At 40.2% G+C, this 24,202-nt stretch overlaps 2 protein-coding genes across 3 annotated transcripts in view; one reads left to right on the top strand and one right to left on the bottom strand.

Moving 5' to 3' along the window:
* zwilch (zwilch kinetochore protein) overlaps nucleotides 1–24,202 on the top strand; it is a 54,426-nt gene that overhangs the window by 21,839 nt on the left and 8,385 nt on the right. Inside the window, exons 7-18 of the mRNA XM_033050645.1 lie at nucleotides 1,712–1,867; nucleotides 4,384–4,455; nucleotides 6,118–6,211; nucleotides 7,800–7,855; nucleotides 10,737–10,845; nucleotides 12,919–12,998; nucleotides 13,512–13,668; nucleotides 14,365–14,393; nucleotides 14,491–14,627; nucleotides 16,359–16,454; nucleotides 19,036–19,154; nucleotides 21,919–22,030. Coding sequence (XP_032906536.1) covers nucleotides 1,712–1,867; nucleotides 4,384–4,455; nucleotides 6,118–6,211; nucleotides 7,800–7,855; nucleotides 10,737–10,845; nucleotides 12,919–12,998; nucleotides 13,512–13,668; nucleotides 14,365–14,393; nucleotides 14,491–14,627; nucleotides 16,359–16,454; nucleotides 19,036–19,154; nucleotides 21,919–22,013 — 1,200 coding nt within the window. The 3' untranslated portion in view covers nucleotides 22,014–22,030. The remainder of the gene's footprint in view (nucleotides 1–1,711; nucleotides 1,868–4,383; nucleotides 4,456–6,117; nucleotides 6,212–7,799; nucleotides 7,856–10,736; nucleotides 10,846–12,918; nucleotides 12,999–13,511; nucleotides 13,669–14,364; nucleotides 14,394–14,490; nucleotides 14,628–16,358; nucleotides 16,455–19,035; nucleotides 19,155–21,918; nucleotides 22,031–24,202) is intronic.
* Nucleotides 21,953–24,202, bottom strand: part of lctl (lactase like) — a 30,356-nt gene continuing 28,106 nt past the window's right edge. For both annotated transcript variants that reach the window (XM_033050647.1, XM_033050646.1), the window contains one exon: nucleotides 21,953–23,682. Coding sequence is in view for 1 of the 2 variants with exons in the window: in XM_033050646.1 (XP_032906537.1) it covers nucleotides 23,570–23,682 (113 nt within the window). In the remaining variant the exon portion in view is untranslated. The remainder of the gene's footprint in view (nucleotides 23,683–24,202) is intronic.

Below are 24,202 nucleotides of genomic sequence, written 5' to 3'. Positions count from 1 at the left end.
CATGCCTTCATCTCCTCCCGACTGGACTACTGCAACTCACTTCTCCTTGGCATCAGCTCCACCTACATCAACCGACTCCAACTGGTCCAGAACGCAGCCGCCCGACTCATCACCCACACCAAATCCTGGCATCACATCACTCCAGTCCTCAAATAACTTCACTGGCTTCCCATCTCCCACCGGATCAACTACAAAATCCTGATCCTCACCTACAAAGCCCTCCACCATCTGGCCCCCCCATATCTCACTGACCTCCTCTCCCCCTACCAACCCTCACGGTCCCTCAGATCCACATCAGCCGGTCTCCTCTCCATCCACAAGTCCAACCTCCGCAGTTTTGGGGACAGAGCCTTCTCCAGGGCAGCTCCCAGGCTCTGGAACTCCCTCCCCCAACTGATCCGCAATTCCGTGTCCCTCACCATCTTCCAGTCCCGCCTCAAGACCCATCTCTTCACCTCTGCCTATCCTTAGCCCCACATCCCCCTCCTTTTTCATCTGTGCATTAATTGCCTCATATTGTGTTTTGTATTGAATTCTGTCTTTACTTTGTGTACTAGTCATGTCTCTACTATTTATTTCATTCCCCTTACATGTTTTTCCTCTACCTGCTAAATTTTTGTAAGGTGTCCTTGAGACTCTTGAAAGGCGCCCATAAATAAAATGTATTATTATTATTATTACTGTAATCTTAAATTGAGGTGATTAACCTGAAACACTAACTCTTTATCCCTCCCTCACATGTAGCTGACCTCCTCAGCTTTCCAGAATTTTCTGGTTTTTTTAAATTCTTATTTCCAGAGTCTAGTATTTCACCAGTATTTATTAAATTTTGTATTTATTTTTTTTTAGGAGTTTAGGAGTGTGCAAACATATATTTAGATGTTGTAGCGATTTATAAATTACATTACTGTCACAAACTCAGGATGCGCCAGAGTTTTTTATGGTCAATTAAATCATTTTTACAGTTCAGTAATAGTTGGATTAGGGAAAACTGAGCAGCTAATATGCATGCAGAATGCTGTCTCCATCTACAATATTTCTGTGCAAAATGACTTGAACAGCAGAGACCCGTAAGATCTCCCGCCAGTCTGAAATGCCACAAGGAAAACGATCCAACTTATCCAGATTTGCTTTATGCGGTCTTGCCAACGTCCAGTTCAGCTAAAACATAACATCCTAACTCTACACAACACCCTGATCTATGTGCCAAACTGCGAAGCATGCCAAATGCTGCTGCCATTTATCTGAATTAAACTCCATCTGCCATTCTTTGGCTCAGTTGATCAGGATTAAGATCCTATTGTAATCATAGACCACCTTCTCTGCCCACTACACTACCAATTTTACTGTCAGACACAAATTTACCAGCTATGGCAAATACATTCCCATCCAAATCATTAATATTAATAAAGAGCAACAGTGGACCCATTACTGATCCTTGTGGTGCACCACTTGTTATAGTCTGAAAAACAATAATCTGGTACCACCCTCTGTTTCCTACCTTCACGCCATTTTTGTATCCAACTGGTTATATTGTCTTAGGTCCCATGCAATCTAATCTTCCAGATGCAGTACCTTGTCAAATATCTCATTACCTATAAATAGCTTTGTATTTTGCTATGGTTGCGACAGATAGGATTTGACTGAAAATAATTTTTTTAGTGTACTAATATTTCAGTACCCAGAGTTATGATTTATTGTCGTGATGCAGATATCGACCAAAGGCTATGCACAGTATGATTTGTTTGGTGCCTCCATTTTGGAGAATACAATCATGGATTCACAAAGTAATATTGTGGTGGATTTAGCTTGGAACAACGTGGTGAAAATCCTAGAAGCTCCCCGACATTCATCGGTTGCCACCCTGGTAAGCAAATGTGTATTATTAAAGTATTAATTTGGTACAATATGTTATGAGATAAATTAATAGGGTTTTCATATGAGGATGAGTGGGTGAGGGAGAGAAACCACATTTTGCATTTGTGAAGTTCTATCCCATTTTTCCGCACTTTTAATTTGCTGTGGATGCCAAATTGCTGACTCTGCCACATCTGTAGTGCAATGTATTCAGCCATTAGGGAATTGTTGATTCTGACAATAAACTTCAATTTTGCTCTGTGTACTGCTGCGGAGCATTGGCTTTTCAGTGTAAAATGCATACACTGTTCTCTTACACTCATTTTCATTATGTCTGGCTAAAGATTAGCTGAAGTCTATTTTGGGGTAGCCAACATTTTGTCCTTGGAGAATAGCTTTCAAGTTGGATCTGAAGATTGCATCTGAAAGTTATTGTTGGGGAAATATCCATATGCATGACGGGCAAGTGCTGGCTACGTGCACCAATGTCTGAGTGTGTGCAATTTAGTTTGGCATTCCATGCACAAATATCTGTCTTGCACTTGTACCTGCATAGAGGCTGATCTCCAGATCACGTAAAGGTTCATGAGACTTTCCATAAACTGATTTTTACATAATACGGAAACAAACAATTTCAATGTAGGCTGATTAATATGAACATTTATTTATTGTCTTCCCATGTCGTTACAATGATACAAAATCAGAATATCACGCATCCAGCGATGAGTTTGGATGGCCGTAAAGTATCATTGTTTGCTAAAGCATATTGCAAATGTCAATAGCGAGATTACCTTGTCAATTTCCAAATCAATTTCCTTGGTGGCGTCCTGTTGTGAACCGAAGCTGAGTTCTAAAAGACAATAGTGTCTGTTTAATTACAGGGGGGAACTTGTATATGAACAGATGTTTTGTTTTGAAGACTTTTGATTTTAATTTAACAAGCTGCTACCCTGTTCCATAACTCCTGAAGATTTTTGCATTGCTCTAATTAGCTTTCCTTCTTGAAAAATTCTTGAAACATTTATGAGAGAATTTGCATAAGGTCAGATTTCCATACTATGTGCTGAAATAAAATGTTGACGAGAGGTTTGTGACCTGCTTCAGCTTTAGTTCAATTCTGATGTTACTGGGCCACTGGGTTTATGTCTGGAAGGTATGTTTAACTAATTTCCTTTTTCTCCCCATCCTCCATTACTGCTGCCCCCAGACTTCCCTCGAACCCTGATCTGAATCCAATTATCCCTACCCGACTCCTGGGCTTTGGGTTTCCAGCACCACATTTCACTCCCTAATGCATACTCAGTGATCTCCATTATTTGTACTTTTGACGATTTTGTACATGAAATCCAATTTTGGACAACATTGTGTCCTTCTTTGTGGTGGATTATCCAAAACCAGTTACTTTAGATCACACGATCCATTGATCCAAGGTTTGAGCATCTCTGCTCTGTGATTCTTGCAAGGAGTGGGGTGGTCAGACCTGATCCTACACCTTTGTATTCTTAGGGGATAAGATGGAAAAAGTCATGATCAGAGGTTTGGCAGTTAGGATCCATCCTGAGGAAAATAAGACAATAAACAATAGACAATAGGTGCAGGAGCAGGCCATTCGGCCCTTCGAGCCAGCACCACCATTCAATGTGATCATGGCTGATCATCCACAATTAGTACCCTGTTCCTGCCTTCTCCCTATATCCCCTGTCTCCGCGATCTTTAAGAGCTCTATCTAACTCTCTCTTGAAAGCATCCAGAGAACCGGCCTCCACCGCCTTCTGAGGCAGAGAATTCCACAGATTCACAACCCTCTGTGTGAAAAAGTTATTCCTCATCTCCGTTCTAAATGGCTTACCCCTTATTCTGAAACTGTGGCCCCTCCTGGTTCTGGACTCCCCCAACATCGGGAACATGTTTCCTGTCTCTAGCGTGTCCAACCCCTTAATAATCTTATATGTTTCAATAAGATTCCCTCTCATTCTTCTAAATTCCTGAGTGTACAAGCCCAGCTGCTCCATTCTATCAACATATGACAATCCCGCCATCCCTGGAATTAACCTGGTGAACCTACTCTGCACTCCCTCAATAGCAAGAATGTCCTTCCTCAAATTTGGAGACCAAAACTGCACACAATATTTATAATGGTGTCTTTGGAAACATATGTAATAGTACCACATTTCACCAAGTACATTGTCCAATTGTAGGTTAGTTTAAGATGGTTGTGATTTCCATCTGGGATCGACTTTCAAAATTTGATTTTTATAGTATTCTCGCATAATGAAATCCTATAAAATGAACATTGATTTGTGGAAGCTTCGTCCTGGAACCTCCTTTTCCTTTACTACAAATTGTTTGGCAATGTCTTGTTGATTTTTTAATATCCGTACATAATGTCTTCTGTAAGATTGTGTTGATCAGTTTCCAAGAGCACTTTAAATGAGTTATTGTATTCTCACTTTCAAAACTAACCGCCATTAAAAAAAAGTCTCATCAGTTACAGTTTCTCTTTCCTTGTATCTGTGATTTATTTAGAATATCAAAATGGAACCTGGTGACCAGAGAAGTCCCGTTTATCAAATATATAAGGAACTAGAATTTCTCCTTGTAAGTATTTCAAATAGCTATTAGAATCATTTGTGTTCTTTAATGTTCTTGTGTGATTTTTAAGATTTGAATTGTCATGTTCTAACAAATTGTAGCCTGAATACATTTCTTGTTCTTAACAAACGTTATCAAAATGGACTTGATGTGCTGCATTTAACAATGTTGTACACTCTCACTTTATGAAGCAACACCTGACTATCTTGCATATTGAGGAGATTCTCCAGAAGGGTTGAGTTTGAGAGTGTGTGGATTTTTAAAGCTACAAAAATAATGAGTGATTTAAGCTATTCATTTGGTTGAACCAAAATTTGACTTTGCTATTTTTTTTAAATGTTTTTGTGAACATAAAAGTTAGAGCAAAGTTAATTGATGGTGTATGTTAATTATAAAATTGGCAATTTTGCATTTGTTAAATTCATTATTTCCTACCTTAACAGAAATTTGTGGTTAGCTGTATCAATAGCCCTCTTACTATCAGTGGCAGCACAATTATATAATGTGGTTGGTGATGGCATGGTGCATGGAGGGATGGAGAGTGGTTGAATAAACTACACCTGTTTCCACTCTTAGGCTGTACCTGACAAACTATGTACCAGCAGCATAGTTCTAGGGTGTCATAGAGTGATATGGTGTGGAAATAGGCCCTTCGGCCGAACATGTCCCAGCTATACTAGTTCCACCTGCCTGCGCTTGGTCCATATCCCTCCAAACCTGTCATATCCATGTACCTGTCTAACTATTTCTTAAACGATGGGATAGTCCTAGCCTCAACTACCACCTCAGGCAGCTTGTTCCATTCACCCACAGTGTGAAATAATTACCCGTGTGGAGCTGTGGTTTGTGGAGCTTCTTGCCGCGGGCGGCGCTAACTTTAATATCGCGGAGTCCTGGGATTGCCATTGTTGGAGCTCCGTCTAGCTCGGCCTGTGGACTTCGGGAGCTGCGGTCTCCGGTAGCCGCTGAGAGGGTTCTTCCGTTCCGACGTTGGAGTTCCATCACCCTGGCGAGAGGTAACCTGAACATCGGACCGCCTGTAGCGGCGACAGCGAAGAGTTCAAAGGCCCCGACCACGGGTGAACAAAGAGGAAGATGACTGAACCTTATTGCCTTCCCCCACATTGGGAACGTTGATTCCGTTGTGTGGGTATGTTTATGTTAAAGGAGCTGTCCCACTTGGGCGACCTAATCTGCGAGGTTAGAAGAGTGTCTTCGACCTTCAAACTCGCAGCATGGTCGACACGTGGTCCTTGGAGGTCCTATGAGGTCGCTGGAACTCTCCTTCATGCTCGAGGGAAGTACACGAATACTCGTGGCCTCAGCTAGGTCGTGGAAAATTTGGTTGACATGGGTCTTTTTAACTCGTAGTGCAGTGGAATGGGGTAGCTATTTACTTACAGGCGGTCGGTCGATCCAGCTCGCGGTTTCAACGCGGACGGTCAATCCAGCTTGAGGCTTTCCAGGAGAGTGCCCTCGAGCTTGAAGGACGAAGACACTCTTCTGGTCTCGTGGATGAGGCCGCTCAAGTGGGACAGCCCCATAACTCTATCGTGTATTGTGTTATTTTTATTGTATGGCTGTATGGTAACTCAAATCTCGCTGTACCAATTGGTGCATGTGACGATAAATGTAACTTGAACTTGTTTCTCATGTGCTTTGTTACAGGTTTTAGCTGAAGGACTGAAAACAGGTGAAACTGGGTGGCCAGAGGTTCTGGAAGAAAAATCTGCAGTTGAAGTTGTGAAAGAATTAATCGAAGGTACAGAGTTTTCATACTTGAGCAATATCTGCTTTAATTTGGTGAAATGATATGAATGTATAATCGAATAGATCTTAACAGAAGTATTTATGTGATTAAGCCCATGGATCATTTGTCAATTTACTCCGCCACATAGTATTAATAATACTAATAAAAACCTCTGATTAGGTTTATTCTCTGTAGCTATAATATTAATTTAAAATACGCCAGTTGAGATATTTCTATATACCTAAAAGTCTTCGTCTAGTTTGTGCCCACGATGTGTCAATCTGGTTTTCCTATCTACTTCCAAACGCTAGCCTTCCCATTTTCTCACGTCCTACTCACATTTTTCTCGTTGTGGAAATAAACATCTTTCCGTCGCATTCCCACCTATATTTCCAAAGTTATTAATCCTTTAAATTTAAAAAACAGCCCCAAAAACTTACCCATTTCTGGTAAAATGCACTCGCAAGGCGGGGCGGGACACTCCGGGAGGGAGGGGCATTCCAGCGCTCGTGGTAAACGAGGAGTGGCGGCGCCCGACGGCCGCCCAGTACCTGGTGGAGAGGGTGGTGCAGCGGGCCAAGCCCGGGGACTGGGCCTGGGTTGGAGCCGAGCCTGGTGCTGGAGCTGGCGCGCTCAAGGGACCAATTCGGAGAGCACTGCCAGAGGTGAGCGGGCCGGCAGAAGGCGCTGAAGTGACAGCCGGTTCTGCTGTCGGATCCCGGCGGCTGCTCTCAGCCACCCGAGCTGCTTCCTTCCCCGGAAGTGGCAGCCAGTTCTGCTCAAAGATGCTATAGGATCTTTGGTTCTGCTGTCCGTGCCCGTAGCGCTGCGGCAGCGGTGAGTGAGTCTGACATGCTCTCTGACCCCCTCCTTCTCAACACTCCTGCCCTCCCCGCATCTTTAACCCCAGGCACAGACTTTCCCCACGCTGTGAAAGGAACACTCCCTCCAATTGGTCCCTTGAATTAGTGTTGTCATTCAATAATATGACAACTGATTCAACGTCCCGGTGTGCTCCCGTTTTTCCCACCATCTCTCCACCTGCCTTCATGCTCCATCCCCGACCCATTCAGTAATTAAAAAATGAAGGAGATTTAAAAGCCTTGGGAAAATTGAATTGTTACTTATTTTTATTTTTTACGGAGAGAACAATCTGCGCATGCAAGGTTTAAGTTTTTTTTAAAAAGCCGACTTACTGCCTACCTTGAGTAATTACTCACGCACGTGCCTGATATATATATATCTCAATAGTGTGGTATTGATGATGAGGAATGAAACACTCTTCCATGGTTTTTTAAATGGTACAGTATGCTAAAGTTTCATTCATCCAGCAAGGGCTTGAGTTTGGAAGTTGAGAATGAAAGTAGAGCTGTCCCCTTTATAAAATGGCTTAGAAAGCTCCAGAGACGTTTTTTCTCAAAATTATGTGCCATTTCTCCTTTTCAATAAGTACTTAAATAGTTGTCAAAATCTTTCTGAAACTTTCAGCATGCCAGTGGTGTAATATGGAAACACTGCCTTCCTCCATGAATAGACTTTTGTGTTGGCTTGTTTATCTTAGCATGGTATCATTCTTTTTTACATTTCATGTCTGACGCAGACCTGAAGAACCAAATCACTGCTTCTCAACATCAGCCAAAGAGAATTGACACAGAGGTATGATATTTGGATAGATGAAATCTTTTGCTGGAGTTAGGCATTGTAAATGTAACTTTGAATTTTATTTTAAAAGTGCTCTGTGGAAAAGCAAAACTGATTGTGTTGTTATAGAGCAAAGTATCACTTACAGAATATCAGCTCTTAGATCAAGCAGAAGCATATTTATTTCAATCAACCTTGTAACTCAGCAGGAGTCGTCCACACACTCTCCCCAATTAATCAATGCATAACATTAATATGCACATTTGGAGATCAGTTGCAGCATCTTTATTTATTGCACAGACATCCAGTTATTGCCAATGTGACACTCAAAAGCAGATAAGTACGTGATCAGTTGCTGCTAACATAATTAATCCTACTTAATCTGCTCATCAAGAAGAGCCACTTTTCTGATGGTCGCATGAACTGGCCTTGTCGTCGTTCTAATCATTCACTTGATTACCATGGGAACATCCTTGGGGAGTTTTCTGGCAATATCTCTGTTGCTAAGGAATACACACTCGTACCATCATTTAATGATGAAGATAGCTCTAGTAATAATAATTTGTTTTTATTTCCTTATCCGCACAGTTGCAGTTACTGTAGTGAGATAAAAATGGACCTTCATAAGTCTTTTATGTTTTGTATAGAATATCATTCTTGAGTGGCCTAGTGCTAGGTAAATCTTTATGCCTTAATGGCCATTTTGGTGGTCTCATAATTTGTGTATTCCTCTGCTGCAGACGAGGCCTCTGGATCATCATGGAAATATCTCTGCTACTGCCTCCGTATGTTTGACCAGATTCCCCATGTAGCACAATAATATCAAACAGGCATCAAGATGCAATCACTCCAGTCATTGGAGTTATATCGTCCACAACAAAATATCATTCTGGTAGTTGGAAATCGATCATAAGACATAATTGCAGGAGTTTCCAAGGATAATCTTACCAAGCACAATCGTTTTCAGTTGCTTCATCAATGGCCTTCCACCATACGTTCAGAAGTGGATATGTTCACTGACTACACAATGTTCAATTCCATTTATATCTCCTCAGTAAATAAATTGGTCCATGCCTGCATACAACAAGACCTAGACAATATTCAGCCATGGGCTGAAAAGCAGCATTCAATAAGAGAGTCTAACCACTTCCCCATAATATCCAATGGTATTATCTTTCTTGTGTGCTTTATCAACATTTTTGATGGTCACAATGACCTGATACTCAACTGGACCAGAATAGGTCCAGTTGAGAATCCTTAAGAATAGGTGAAAGGCCTGGTGGTATCCTGTGGCAAATGCCTCATCTTTTGACATTCCTTAGCACTTCCCCTAACTCAAGGCACAATTCAGGAATGACGACCGAGCATATGTTAATATTAAAATCTCATCGCCTGTTAATCTCATCACCCCTAGCACCAAAAAAGACGACAATTGATTGATTGATTAATTGAGTGCGTTAATTTATTTTTGTCAATGGATATTATTTTACAATTAACATGCCTGAAGTAGCATGCTTATGCCTTCTAAATGCTTATGCCTTCGGGACGACAGATGGCACAATGGGCTAAGTGTTCGGCTGGCGACCGGAAGGTGGCCGGTTCGAATCCCGCTTGGAGTGCATACTGTCGTTGTGTCCTTGGGCAAGACACTTCACCCACCTTTGCCTGTGTGTGAATGTGTGTGAGTGATTGGTGGTGGTCGGAGGGGCCGTAGGCGCAGAATGGCAGCCACGCTTCCGTCAGTCTGCCCCAGGGCAGCTGTGGCTACAGAAGTAGCTTACCACCACCGAGTGTGACTGAGGAGTGAATGAATAATGCGATGTAAAGCGCCTTGAGTATTAGAAAGGCGCTATATAAATCCCATCCATTATTAAATATTTTGGTTATAAATAGCAGCAGTTTTCTTTTCTTTGTCCTCCCCAAAGTGAGGGGTGTTCATGCTGGGGGATATTCATAGATGTTTTGTCGTTTAAAAATAGGAGGAGATAGAATGTTAAATCTATGTTGTGTTTCTATTGTACTTGGGTTTAAAGGTGTTCATTATAAATGGGTTACAAAAGACTATTTAATTCAGTATCTAAACTTCATCCATTTCATAGATTTAAAAAGGTTTAATAGAATCATTTAAAATAAGTGTAGAAAAAAATTGTCATGTAAAGTGTAAAACATATTTTCAACATGTTTCTGCGTACTGTAAATACTCTGGATACTAGTCAATTTGCGAATTATTTTCATATATGTTTGGAATTTCCGCTTTGAGCTGGTAGGATTCTGTGGTAAATCTCTTCTGTGCATAACTGTTTGCAACATTTAGTATCATAATAAGATAGCAGCACCATTGTTAGACTGGAATACAATATACTATAATTCAAAAAATCTTAAGATACAGGTCCGCCACCGATTTTCCAGCCACTGGTGGTTTGACACCTTCTTAATCCGGACAAAAGTGCGAGAGAGCACTTGAATCCCTCTGAAAATGTAGTGCCTAGGCCGGGTGAGGCAGCCAATCTCAACGTCATCGGGACTTGATCGGCAGGTCAAATTTGCTCCGTGTGGCTGGGGCTCTGGAACTCCGGTGCAGCTGGAGTTGGGAGATCCGTTCTCATATCCAACTTCCACGGCTAATTGGCAGATCAGATTTGTCCCCTGCGACCGGGGCTATGGAACTCCAGCCGAGGCCGACTCTGTGGGCCCGCATCTCGGCCCCTTGGCGGCCTGAATGGACTTTTCTGGTACCGTTGGACTCCTTTCAGAGGCCGTGATGTCTGTCGATCTGGCGGATAATCCAGAAAAGGTCTAGAACCAAAGGTGCTGGAAAATCGGTAGTGGACCTGTACTAGCAGTAGATTTTTGACCAGGATTTTGTTTTAATTTATTTCTTATTGTTTTGCATCAGAAATTGAGAAGTGATGTAGCTGCTGTTGAATCAACCATCCATTCGTCATTTACTCCTGAACGTGGTGATCTTGATTTTGCGGAGCAGCTTTGGACTAGAATGAGAGAAAGTATGTATTCCTGTGGGACAGATGCTTCCTGTGGATTAGATTTTCCCATTAAGAGAGCATAGTGATACAGAGATTCCACTTACTAATGTTGGATAGAGTCAAGAGTATTTAATTGTCATATGCACTGAGAACGGAACAATGTCATTCTTACTTGCTGCAGCTTTACAGGCACATTAACACACTAACATAACAAATAAATATAAAATAATAAATAATAGAATAAATAATCAGTAATACTATGTAACAGCACTGACTTAGCCCCCCTATACATCAACGGCAAGTGTGTGGAGAGGGTCTACACCTTCCAGTTTCTCGGCGTCCTCATCTCCGCTGACATCTCCTGGACAGACCACATCACAGCGGTCATCAAGAAGGCTCAGCAGCGGCTGCACTTCCTGAGGGTCCTCAGGAAGCACAACCTGGACTCCAACCTGTTGCTGACCTTCTACCGCTCGTCCATTGAGAGCCTGCTGACATACTGCATTACAGCATGGTACGGCAGCTGCACCATGGCAGACAGGGAGAGGCTTCAGAGGGTAGTTAGGGCAGCACAGAAGATCATTGGCTGCCCTCTCCCCTCCCTGATGGACATTTACACCTCCCGCTGCCTCAGCAGGGCGAAGAACATCATCAAGGACAGCTCCCATCCTGCATTTGGTCTGTTCGACCTGCTGCCCTCAGGGAGGCGCTATAGGTGCATCAGAACAAGGACAAACAGACTCAAGAACAGTTGCTTTCCAAAAGCCATAACCTCCCTGAACTCACACATGTGCTGACTTCACAGCCTAACCCCCGAACTTCCATCTATCCACCTACTGTAATTTGTACTGTAACTGTAATTTTTATTTTTTTTTAATATGCGCAACAACCCATACTGTATATAGGAATCCTATTTATTCACTCTATTCATCCATTGTCTTTTTATAGATATGTATATAGCGCCGCAGAACTGTGCACCTTATGCCCCCCCCCTTTGTTTTGTTTTTTGCACTAATTACATGTCTGCACTGAGTAGGAGCTGCTTTTAATCTCATTGTACATGTGTATAGTGACAATAAAATGGCATTCTATTCTAACCAGACCATAATAGCGCAAACCAAAGTACATGGCGCAACCCAAACAAATTCCATAATAGTTGTTGCTGAGGTACAGTGTGCAGAGATAGATGGTTGCTGGGAAGAAGCTGTTCTTGTACTTAGAGTTAACAGGCTCCTGTACCACATTTCCCAAGTTAGCATCGAGCCTGGCCAGAGTGGTTTGGTGACATCTTTGATGTAATTTGCAGCTGCCTTGAGGAAGTGCATCCAGAGCATCATGTTTATATGTTCTAGGAGCAGAAATAGGCCATTTGGACCATTGTCTACTCCAACATCCAATCATGGCTGATCTATCTTTCCCTCTCAACCCCATTCTCCTGCCCCCTCCCCCACCCTCCCCATAACCCCTGACACCCTATTAATCAATCCACTGACTTGCACTCCACAGCCGTCAGTGGCATCCTTTTGATGGTAGTGAGGTCAATACCTGTGATGAACATAGAAAAGTACAACAGTGTTCACCACTTTCTGCAGCCTCCTTTATTCTTGGATGTTTGAGTGACTAAACATGCCCTGATGCAACCAATTAGTGTACTTTCCACCATACACCTACAGAAGTTTGATAGAGTATTGAAATACATGCTCCTAATAGATTCACTCTCTGCTGATGTCTTGCCAAGAAAGATACATGATGAATACATGTGGTCGCCCTCAGAAGATTTGCCTACTTGGGGGCAGTATTCATGCAATAATTAGAATCTGGTTCAATAATAGAACTGTAAACATTTTGCGAAAAGTAGAAAGTATTGAAATATATTGCGATTAATGTAGATTTAAGTGAAAACAGAGCAGGTGATCTTAGCTTTCTCTTGTCCTGAAACCAGAGTGTTGAATATTCTACACGTCAGACAGCATCTGTGGAGAGCAAAGAGGAGGTTCCAAGGACTATGCCGTTGGAACTGCTGTGCTTTCTACTCCTCTTGTTAGCCTGGTGTTCCTTTCTTTGCGTTTTACTCTTTTTTCTTTCTTTTTTTAGCTGTTTCTTCATATCGAGATGTGGTAGATTGCTTAATGCTAGTTATCCAACACTTAAAATGCAAGGATATTCAACCATGGGTATGGAGATAACTCATATTTTAATGTTTGTTAAAATGTTAACTGAAATATATATTTAAAAAATATATTGATTTTAAGATCTGGAAGTTTTGGAAGATACTCTAATACAGGATCAGTTAAAATTTGTTTTATATTTTCATTTCATTGTTTGGTGATTAATGCTAGGGCATGAGACCGTCTGTTTTGGTGTGACAGAGCAATTGGGTATTTGGAGGTAGTGTGATTTATTATTGACACTACCTGCAGAGAACTTGTATCTGACAATATTTGGAGCTAAGCGTAGAGGCCACAATACTTCCAATTGGTGCCTTCTGACTGATTTCTGCACTGCGTCATTTATAATTCCTCAGAGCCAAACCATCCAAATTGTTGTAGTTATACAGATATTCCAGAAGTACACCTGTTAAGAGAGAATCATTTCTTAAATTGTTTTAACAAATTTCGTAGCTAGGTGTAATTCTTACAATATGCCTACTGTAATTGAGCACTGAACAATTTCTGATCAATTTTCAGATTCACCGAGGGAGCAACAGTTCTCTCAGCAAATTAATCCAACAGTCCTATCAATCCGTTATGCCTGCTGTCCATATTAATGGACTAACTGCTATACGAATGCTTTTGGAGATAGGTCTGGATAAATTGAGGAGGGATTACATAAATTATTTTATCGGTAGGTGTTCCAGAGTATTTATTGATTTGTAATGAAAATATTAACAACACATTATGTTTGAAACTGTCTATACACTCTTCCATATACAAAAACATAGAAAATAGGTGCAGGAGGAGTTTGAGGTAGTGATGACATGAAGTGTTTGTGTAACATGGCACTGTTTAATTGTGATAGGATATATTCTCATCCTCTGTTGCTGCTGAATCATTTGAGGACAAGTAGAGTTCCAGCAAACCTTTAAAGAGTGGAGAGGAGTAAGAGTGATAAGGAAAGGTAATCTGGAAAGTCTGGTCAATGACATGAGCATTCTTCCCCCAAGGATTTAGAACCGATTTAATATTGCATATAATGTGATGTTGGGCGGGGGGAGGGGGGGGGATAGTAACTGCAAGCCCTGCATGTCTCATGCACACTGCAAACATATAAATGTAATTTTTTGTTCAATGTTCAATTTGACTCTGACATCGGGAGGGGAATGGGCAGTGCAGGGGAGAGATACGTTTTTTTTGCCTTCCATCACAGCGAGGAGGAGATGCGCTGTGATGGATGTCTGTGTAAATTGTGTTGTGTCTTGGGTCTTTTTTTCTTGTGTGTATGACTGTAGAAACAACATTTCATTTGAGCCTCTATGAGGTTCAAGTGACAAATAAATTGTATTGTATTGTAATTAGTTATTGACAAATTATTTTCTTCTAGGTCAAGAACTCACTACTTTGAATTACTTGGTAAGGACAATGAATAATGTTTATAAATTGTGACTCGACTAAATGTTATTTCCTGTCTAATAATGATGCTTTATTGACACTTGATGCTATTCTGCAGGACTACTTTGTGAATTCCACTGTAAATTTAGAAGAGCAGGTGCTCCGTCTCCATAAGCTCCATCACATGCTTGAGCTGGTAGTGAGTTGCAGTGCTTTTCTCACTTTGAAACACGGAAAGCTCTTTGCGTTGACACAGTGAGTATTTTGAAAAGCACCCTTTTTAATTAAAATTTCTACGTAAATAATGGTCTTGTTACAACAAAGATTGCAGACTTGCAAAAAAATACATCTTTTGCTTGTAAAGATCTAGTCCTTTAGAAGTCCCTTCAATTCTAGAATATGTTTTTAATTGAACAGTGCCCGAAAATGGAGACATGAGACTGTGGATGCTAGAATTTTGAGCTAACAACAAACTGGTCAGGCAGCATCTGTGGAGGAAAATGGACAGACAACGTTTTGGGTTAGGATCCCTCTTCAGACTGATGGACGAGAGAGGAGATAGAAGAAACCCCATTTTTCTTCTCCACACCCTCCCCACCCCTTAACCTTTCCATTTCCTTCCTCCCACCATCCCTCCCTCTGATTCTACAATTCACTCCCCCTTTCTTATTAGATTCCACCATTTGCACCCTTTTGTCTCGTCCCCTTCATCTCAAGGCTTGGCTACTGTCTTTACTGTCTTCTCCGCTATCTGACATCTGCAATCAACTCCTCATCTGGATCCACTTATCACTTTTTAGTTTTACTCCATCCATCCCCCTCAACTCTTTCGATCAGCTATCTTCCCTCTTCACCATCATTCTTAATCTTTTTCCATTTGATCTTTGTTATACTAATTCTTAAAGACCACTTGGAGATGTGTAGGAAGGAACTGCAGATTCTGGTTTACACTGAAGATAGACACAAAATGCTGGAGTAACTCAGCGGGACATGCAGCATCTCTGGAGAAAAGGTATAGATGACATTTTGGGTCGAGACCGTTCTTGAAGAAGGGTCTCGAATTGAAATGTCACCTATTCCTTTTCATAGAAATAGAAAAATAGGTGCAGGAGTAGGCCATTTGGCCATTCGAGCCAGCACTGCCATTCAATATGATCATGGTTGATCATCTAAAATCAATACCCCGTTCCTGCTTTTTTCCCCATATTCCTTGATTCCTTTAGCCCTAAAAGCTAAATCTAACATTGTGCAGACATTTTCTCCAGAGATTCTGCCTGTCCCGTTGAATTACTACAGCATTTTGTGTCTTATCTTTTTTGTTTTAGGAAGAGTTGGTTTTCCAACAAAAATATAGATTGGGGAGGTACAGACAAGATTATTTTGTTGCAATGCTGCTCATCTTTGTAAAAAGTGTGAAATATAGAAAATAAATACAAATATGTTCATGATATTAAAAGTGTGCTTTTCACAATCAATACATTTTAAAGTAAATGAGAATTGGTGGGTATCTAAGACGTGTCTTATAGAGTTGGCAAGAATGGGAATTTTACATTGTGCAGAAAATTAGAGAATTATTTAAATGAATACACGTGAAATATTATTTGAAACGGCTAAAAAACAGAGTATCTGAAAATGATTAGATTATACAGTATTCATCTCATTTTGAAAGTGATGAGGATGCATAGGGATGAAAAGGAGGAGAGGCATACACAGTGAAGGAAGAAGAGAGAATGGGGAAGGTCATTATCCTTGGTTTCTGTTTGCTTTGATTTAAAAATTGAGATAATGAGCTGAATGAAGGGTTAATGTTTGTAATGCACTAAAATTAGAGGGTTTTGATTGATAATGGAAATCAATAGTATACTTTGGAGTTGGAGGATTTAATATATACATTTTTATTGTAAATTTATTTTCTTTGGTGATAGTATCTTTTGTCTTTACAAAAATATATATTATATTACTTCCCCTTGGTTTCTCTTACAACAGGTCCTGTTCTAGATACTACAAGGACAATCCACTAGATGAACAACATGTTTTCCAGCTACCAATCAATCCCAGCGCCATTAAAGCTTTCCATGAAAAGTAAGGCAAAAATGAAACGTGTCTGCTGTTAGTTTAGTTTAGTTTTTTGCCACGGTACAGTGAAAAGCTTTTTTGTTGCGTGCTATCCAGTCAGCTTAAAGACTGTATATGATTACCATCAAGCCATCTCCAATGTACAGATGCAGGATAAAGAGAACAATGTTTAGTGCGAGGTAAACATCAGTAAAGTCTGATTAAAGATAGTCTGAGGGTCTCCAATGAGGTAGATGATACTAGGTCAGGACTGCTCTCTAGTTGTGATAGGATGGTTCAGTTGCCTGATAGCAGCTGGGAAGAAACTGTCCCTGAATCTGGAGGTATGTTTTCACACCTGTACCTCATGCCTGATGGGAGAGGGGAGAAGAGGGAATGACTGTGGTGTGACTGGTCCTTGATTCTGCTGGTGTAGATGGAGTCAATGGAAGAAGAGAGGTTGGTTTGTGTGATGGTCTGGGCTGCGTCCACAATTCTCTGCAATTTTTTTGCAGTCTTGGATGGAGCTGTTCCCAAACTATACTGTGATGCATCCTGATAAAAATACTTTATACAGCGCATCTGTAGAAGTTGGGGTGAGAGTTGTTGGGGATATGCCAAACTTCCCAACAAGCTGTTGGTGATATTTACTCCTAGGAACTTGAAGCTTTCAACCATCTCTACTTTGGTGCCATCCATGTATATTGGGGTATGTGTTTACTGAAATTAATCACAATCTCCTTTGTCTTGCTGACATTAAGGGAAAGGTTATTGTCTTGGCACCAGGTTACGAGTTTCTCAATCTCCCTCCCGTACTGTGTCTCGTCATTATTTGATATTCGGCCCACTATGGTGGTGTCATCTGCAAATTTGTAAATTGAGTTGGATTAGTATTTGGCTGCACAGTCGTGGGTGTGTAAGGAAGAGACTGAGAACGCATCCTTGAAGGGCACCAGTGTTGAGGATTATTGTAGAGGATGACTTTTCATGTATCCTCACCGATTGTGGTCTGTTGGTCAAGAAGTCGAGGATCCAGTTCCAGAGGTGAATGCTGACTCTCAAGTTCCACGGCTTTGGAGATGAGCTTGGATGGTATAATGGTATTGAATGTCAGAACAATATCTTTGATCAAAATGCCCAAATAGGTATTTGCAGTATAATCTATGTTCGAAAATGCTGTTCATTTATATATTTATTGTGTTTACTTTCTTGAAGGAGAATGGACAAAATCATAATCCTTATAGTCTGTGTGAGGAAAAGTAAGGAGGTAGCATTCGCTGTGGCTGGATAGCAGCAAACGGAGTTGTTATTTTTATGAACAAGATGCAATGTGTGATATGCCACAGGGAACAGTGCTGAGGTCTTTTCTTTTAATGAGTTATATCAAAATGTTGATAGTCAGCATAGATATAACTGGTATATTTGGTTGGGATGGGTAGGAAAATAAATTGTGAAGAGGAATAAGAAAGCTACAAATGGATATAGATAGATGAAGTGCATAAGATGTCAAAGAACGTGAACTGTCAAAATATTTAACATTGTCCACTTTTTAACATTCCTTTAAAATACAATCTAATTAGACATATTTATTAAATGGCTTAAATCTGCTTGTAATTTGTATTTGTGTTTGAGAGAACTTGCATTTGTATAGTGGCTTGGCTGTGAGAAAACATTTAACTGAAAAAATTGAATGTGGAATAGGCGGGGATTATGGGAAATATTTAAAGATAAGGTGAATGTTTTTGTTTAAAAAAAAATACTTAAAGGGCAGGGAGGTAGAGGGAGAATATGTAAACTCCGCACAGGCAGTATCCATAGTCAGGATAGTACTGGGTCTCTGGTGCTTTGAGGTAGTGGCTCTACCAGCTGCTCAATTGTGTCACTCTAATGGAGTCTCTTTTTGTATAAAAAACAATCCAACAGCTTACAGCCCAGTGGTATGAATATTGATTTATTTCACTTCAGGTAGCCCCGGCATTCCCTCCCTCTCTGTATCTCTCCTTCACCGAAGTCGCACTGGCTTCTCGTTTTCCATCCTACAAACAGCTACCAATGGCCAATTTCCTTTAGCATCATTACTTTTTTGCATATCTTTCATTCATAGTTCTTTATCTCTCCACATCACTGCCTATGTCTCTCGTTTCCCATATCCCTAACCTGTCTGAAGAAGGGTCTCGATCCGAAACGTCACCTATTCCTACTCTCCAGAGATGCTGCCTGTCCCGCTGGGTTACTCCAGCTTTTTGTGTCTATCTTCGTGTTAATCCAATATACTTTTTGCCCCTCCCCTAATTTATGGTTTAATTTAAAATTTATTATACTGTGGACTCCCTGGTTATCTTTTGTGCCTTTCGTCATTGGTACTTTTGAGTGATTGAGAAAAATCATACTCCTAGTGCAACCAGGATATTCGGCCTTCAAACATAAGATGATTTAAGATTCAACATGCCTGTAGAAACATGCATGATGCTCAATGGTTCTGGCAAACTGATCTGGCTACTTGTCAAAGACTGAATAGAGTTGATGCTTTGGAGAAAATAGTAATAAAACACAATGTTCTTTGTATTTGTAACTGATTTCCTTATAATTCTGGCTTCTTGTATTCCAGTGAAAATCCCATCATGTGGAGAATTGAGATTATTAGTAGTCAAGGGCAAAAAGAATTAAAGACGATATGGCAGGTGAACACCAAGCCACCTGTGGATCATATTACATTTACTACCCCAGGTATTTCCTTTTATGCATTCAAACTTCATCTGCCATTTCTCTGCCCATTTCTGTAGCTGATATATATCCCCCTGTATATTTTGACAGCCTTCCTCACAGTCTGCAACTCCAGCAATCTTGGTGTCACAGTGATGAGCTTTGTGATGGTATGGGAGTCTGTGGCCTAATTGTGAGTGGGTTCATAGTGCAGGGATAGGTACGAGGAGGTGTCTGAGAGTTTCCAGCTCCCCTCTCCTTTACTCTCTCTACACCAACGACTGCACCTCCACAGACACCTCTGTCAAGCTTCTCAAGTTTGCTGATGACACAACCCTGATTGGACTGATCCAGGATGGGGAGCAATCTGTCTACAGACAGGAAGTGACACAGCTGGTGTCCTGGTGCCATTGCAACAACCTGGAGCTCAATGCTCTTAAGGCAGTGGAATTCATTGTAGATTTTAGGAGAACTCCCCCTCCCCTCCCCCCACTCACCATCAACAACACCACAGTCACATCTATGGAGTCATTTTAGTTCCTTGGAACCATCATCTCCAGGGACCTAAAATGGGAGGCCACCATCGACTCCAGTCAAAAAGGCCCAACAAAGGATATACTTCCTGCGGCAGCTGAGAAAACAATTTGTCACGGGCAATGATGGTCCAGTTGTATATTATAGCGTCTGTCCTCATCTTCTCCATCATGGTCTGGTTTGGCTCAGCCACCAAGCATGACATCTGGAGGCTGCAGCGCATCATTCGATCAGCCGAGAAGGTTGTTGGCTGCAACCTTCTCCCCCATTCGACGAACTGTACACTGCAAGGGCCAGGAAGCGAGTGGGTAAGATCATCTCTGACCCTTCTCACCCTGGCCACAAACTCTTTGAATCACTTCCCTCTGGGAGGTGACTCCAGACTATCAAAGCTGCCACAGCCAGACATAAAAACAGCTTTTTTTCCACGAGCAGTAGCTCAACTCAACTGCCAAAAGTCTGTAGACACCTTTTGCTCGGATATTTTATTTCATTCTTTAGATGTTTAAATTATAATGTTTTATTTTTAATTGGGTACTGTATATCGTGTATACAAGGAATTCCTTGTATGTACAGTGGCTTGCAAAAGTTTTCATACCCCTTGAACTTTTCCACATTTTGTCACGTTACAACCACAAACGTAAATGTATTTTATTGGGATTTTGTGTGATAGACCAACACAAAGTGGTGCATAATTGTGAAGTGGAAGGAAAATGAGACATGGTTTTCAAAATAAAAAACTGAAAAGTGTGGCGTGCAAAAGTATTCAGCCCCCTTTACTCTGATACCCCTAAATAAAATCCAGTGCAACCAATTGCCTTCAGAAGTCACCTAATTAGTAAATAGAGTCCACTTGTGTGTAATCTAATCTCAGTATAAATACAGCTGTTCTGTGAAGGCCTCAGAAGTTTGTTAGAGAACATTAGTGAACAAACAGCATCATGAAGCCCAAGGACTTGGCTGCTTCTCTGATCAATGCTCTCCTTGCCCGGCCTGTCAGTTTAGGTGGACGGCCATGTCTTGGTAGGTTTGCAGTAGTGCTATACTCTTTCCATTTTCGGATGATGGATTGAATAGTGCTCTGTGAGATGTTCAAAGCTTGGGATATTTTTTTATAACCTAACCCTACTTTAAACTTCTCCACAACTTTATCCCTGACCTGTCTGGTGTGTTCCTTGGGCTTCATGATGCTGTTTGTTCACTAATGTTCTCTAACAAACTTCTGAGGCCTTCACAGAACAGCTGTATTTATACTGAGATTAGATTACACACAAGTGGACTCTATTTACTAATTAGGTGACTTCTGAAGGCAATTGGTTGCACTGGATTTTATTTAGGGGTATCAGAGTAAAGGGGGCTGAATACTTTTGCACGCCACACTTTTCAGTTTTTTATTTGTAAAAAAATTTGAAAACCATGTATCATTTTCCTTCCACTTCACAATTATGCGCCACTTGTGATGGTCTATCACATCAAATCCCAATAAAATACATTTACGTTTGTGGTTGTAACGTGACAAAATGTGGAAAAGTTCAAGGGGTATGAAAACCTTTGCAAGCCACTGTATACATACTTGGCTAATAACATTTATTCAATTCAATCTGCAAGGTAGAGATCAGATTGCCAGACCACGGAGGCAATGTCCTTGTTTGCAGGGTTTGAAGATGAGATTGAGATAGAAAGCATTCGGCGGGTATGAGGTTGGAGTAGACAAGGGGAAAATGGCAGTGAATCTCCAGATCATTGTTTACTGGCTGCCAAGTCAGTCTGTTGGCAGGGCTGCATTGTATGGTACAGATTCAAATATAGGACCACTCAGTTAGCTGTTAATTTCCTTGAATCCTTTAGGCCTATTTGTAACCTTTTCTAATCAAAAATATTTTCCCAGCTATTAGATAAATTTGCTTTAGTTAACAATATGCTTCTATCTCACTGAGTTAATGTATAAATTGCTATGTAGTTTAGGAAACGTACAGCTGTGGCCTATGTTTTAGTCAGTTTAGATTACACTTTAAAGGGGTTCCTATTTGAGAGCTTTAAATGTTACTTTGTTTAAAATATGCTTTATTTTCAAAATGTATTACATGACACGAATGTTTATGGTCAATTTCTGTACTGTTGCATTATACTTTATCAAAGCACATTTGAAAATGAGTGGTCATTTAACCTTCTTATGGCCTAAGAAAATTGATACACTGGTTTTAAATGAGTTAAAAATATACACAGCTAATTTGGTTTCTCTTTTGTTTTGAAGATCTGCAAACTGATGACGCAACTCTGAGTAGCAATTGTGAGGAAGCATTTTATTACAATACAGTGATTAACTGCAGTCAAGCACATTTCAGCTAAATCATTGTAGGAAAAAGGTAAATCTAACAGCATAATTTTTTTCCAAACATTGTACCTTTTTATTCCGCATGGAGTGTTAATCATTCTACTACAGGCACTTGCTGCAGCTTGAACATTATCCCCTCAAGATTTTCTCCAGTACTACCTAGCAACCAGGATAATGTATGTGGCTAGAAGAGCAAAACATTAAAGATGATGCAAATCTAAAATCAAATCAAAAATGCTGGAGATACTCAGCGGGCAGCATTTGGTAGAAAATAAACAAAATTAACTGTTCAGGTCATCCTACTGTTAGAACGCAGTTTACTAAATTGCCACAATTACTGAATATGATTTCATAAAGATGAATAACTGGTACACAAATAGATAATTTCAAATGTATTATAGAGTTGCACAGCATGCAAAGAGGCCCTATGGCCCAACCCATCCATGCGGACTAGGGTGCCCCATCTAAGCTTGTTCTAGTTGCCTGTGTTTGGCCCATATCTCTCTAAACCTCTTATTCATTTACCTGTCCAAATGTCTTGATATCGTATGTGTCTCAACTACTTCATTAGGTCGCTTATACCATATATGTTGCACCCACTATGTGGAAAGAGTTGCTTCTCGGGTTCCTATTATATCTTTAACCAATGCCCTCTAGTTTGGGATTATGAGTGACAAAACTTAATATGAACTCCTGAACCCGACTGAGCTTTTAATTTTGTGTAGTAGAATTAAAAATACCGTAGAATTGGTTTTGATGCCCATTTTACAAGTTTAGAATAATAGCTTTAAGATTCCATCTTTCAGTGGAAATGTTATTTGGACAAACCCCTTGACAACTGTTATGTTTTGTCAGCAATACTTTACAAAAGATCAATTGATAATATACCATTGAGTATATGTTATATGGACAGGGGAATTGTGTGTCTATGGTTAGTGATTCACGTGTAAAAATCATATGTTCAACTTACCTTTTGACTCATTTTTTACTATATTTAAATCTAGACCAAGTTGTTATGGTCTTCATTATGACACACTGAAGAACTGGCTGATTTATTCAACGTGGCACTTTTCATTAGCACACAGTAATATTGTTTTCACTATACTTTATTGAACATTGCATCTTGCAACTTTTAACATTGGTTGCCAAAGTCAAAATTGTTCTTCTGCAGGAACTGGGTCTGAATTTTTAAGAAGAGACATAGTATTTGTAGTATTTATTATCTTTTATCTGTACTGAATCATTGTTAATATGGGTTTGCATAGCACACGGTGCCCAGTAGGGAAGGAACAATTGGAATAAAAATCCAGTTATCCTGTTGTTACCTCAGTCATGGAATATTAACTGCAGGTTTGGATGATAGTTTTGTTTCAAAAACAGTTTTACTATCCCAAGATTTACTATCTCATTCACTGGAAATAAAACAAGTAGTATCTTTGGACTTGATACTAATGAAGTATCAAATCATTTTTTGTTAACTTTTTTCTATTTCAACAAACTTGCTGAAGAAGTAGAAGATGGTTAGCCATCCATGTTTGTTCTTGTATACCGCAACAACAATCTTCGTTTCTCATTTTCTCCGAAGTAGGAACATCAGTAAAATAGCACTCAGAAGTATACATAGGGTGCACACGGTTGGAACTACAATCTCAGTCACCATCTCCATATGATTGATGAGAGGATCTAAAAGTCAAAACAAAAAGACATGATGCAAATAATCCTTTCAATTATTTGAGAAATAATTTGTTTGCAGTAAATCAAGTGAATTTATTTAATATGTGATGACATTATTTTATCATGTGCCCATTCTTTTTTAAATAAAAACTGTGTTACATCTTTTGCTGAGAATATTGACAGCAGTGTTATGCTCTTCTACTTTTTATGGCAAGATCTCATAAATGAAGCATTAAATTCCTTTGAAGCACATAAGCTACAGATAGAGATACAACCTTGATAGGTTTACAGATTAGAAGTTTGAGTTAAGACATTGATCATTTTCCAGTAGTAATGTCATAGGAATATAGAAATTATATCTTGAAACCACTCAAAAGTATCTTTGATTATTTTCCTTTTAATGTATTTGGATTGTGCGTGTAAATTTCAGCAGAACATGAGAGATACTGAGCTAATAATCTATTTGTATTAAAGCATCCTAAGCATGTTCCTTGCCATTTCTAATTCTCTGACTCGGGTCCATGTAACC

Source organism: Amblyraja radiata, chromosome 34 (assembly GCF_010909765.2).
Source record: "Amblyraja radiata isolate CabotCenter1 chromosome 34, sAmbRad1.1.pri, whole genome shotgun sequence".
Lineage (NCBI taxonomy): Eukaryota > Metazoa > Chordata > Chondrichthyes > Rajiformes > Rajidae > Amblyraja > Amblyraja radiata.
This window is presented reverse-complemented; position numbering and strand designations above follow the sequence as displayed.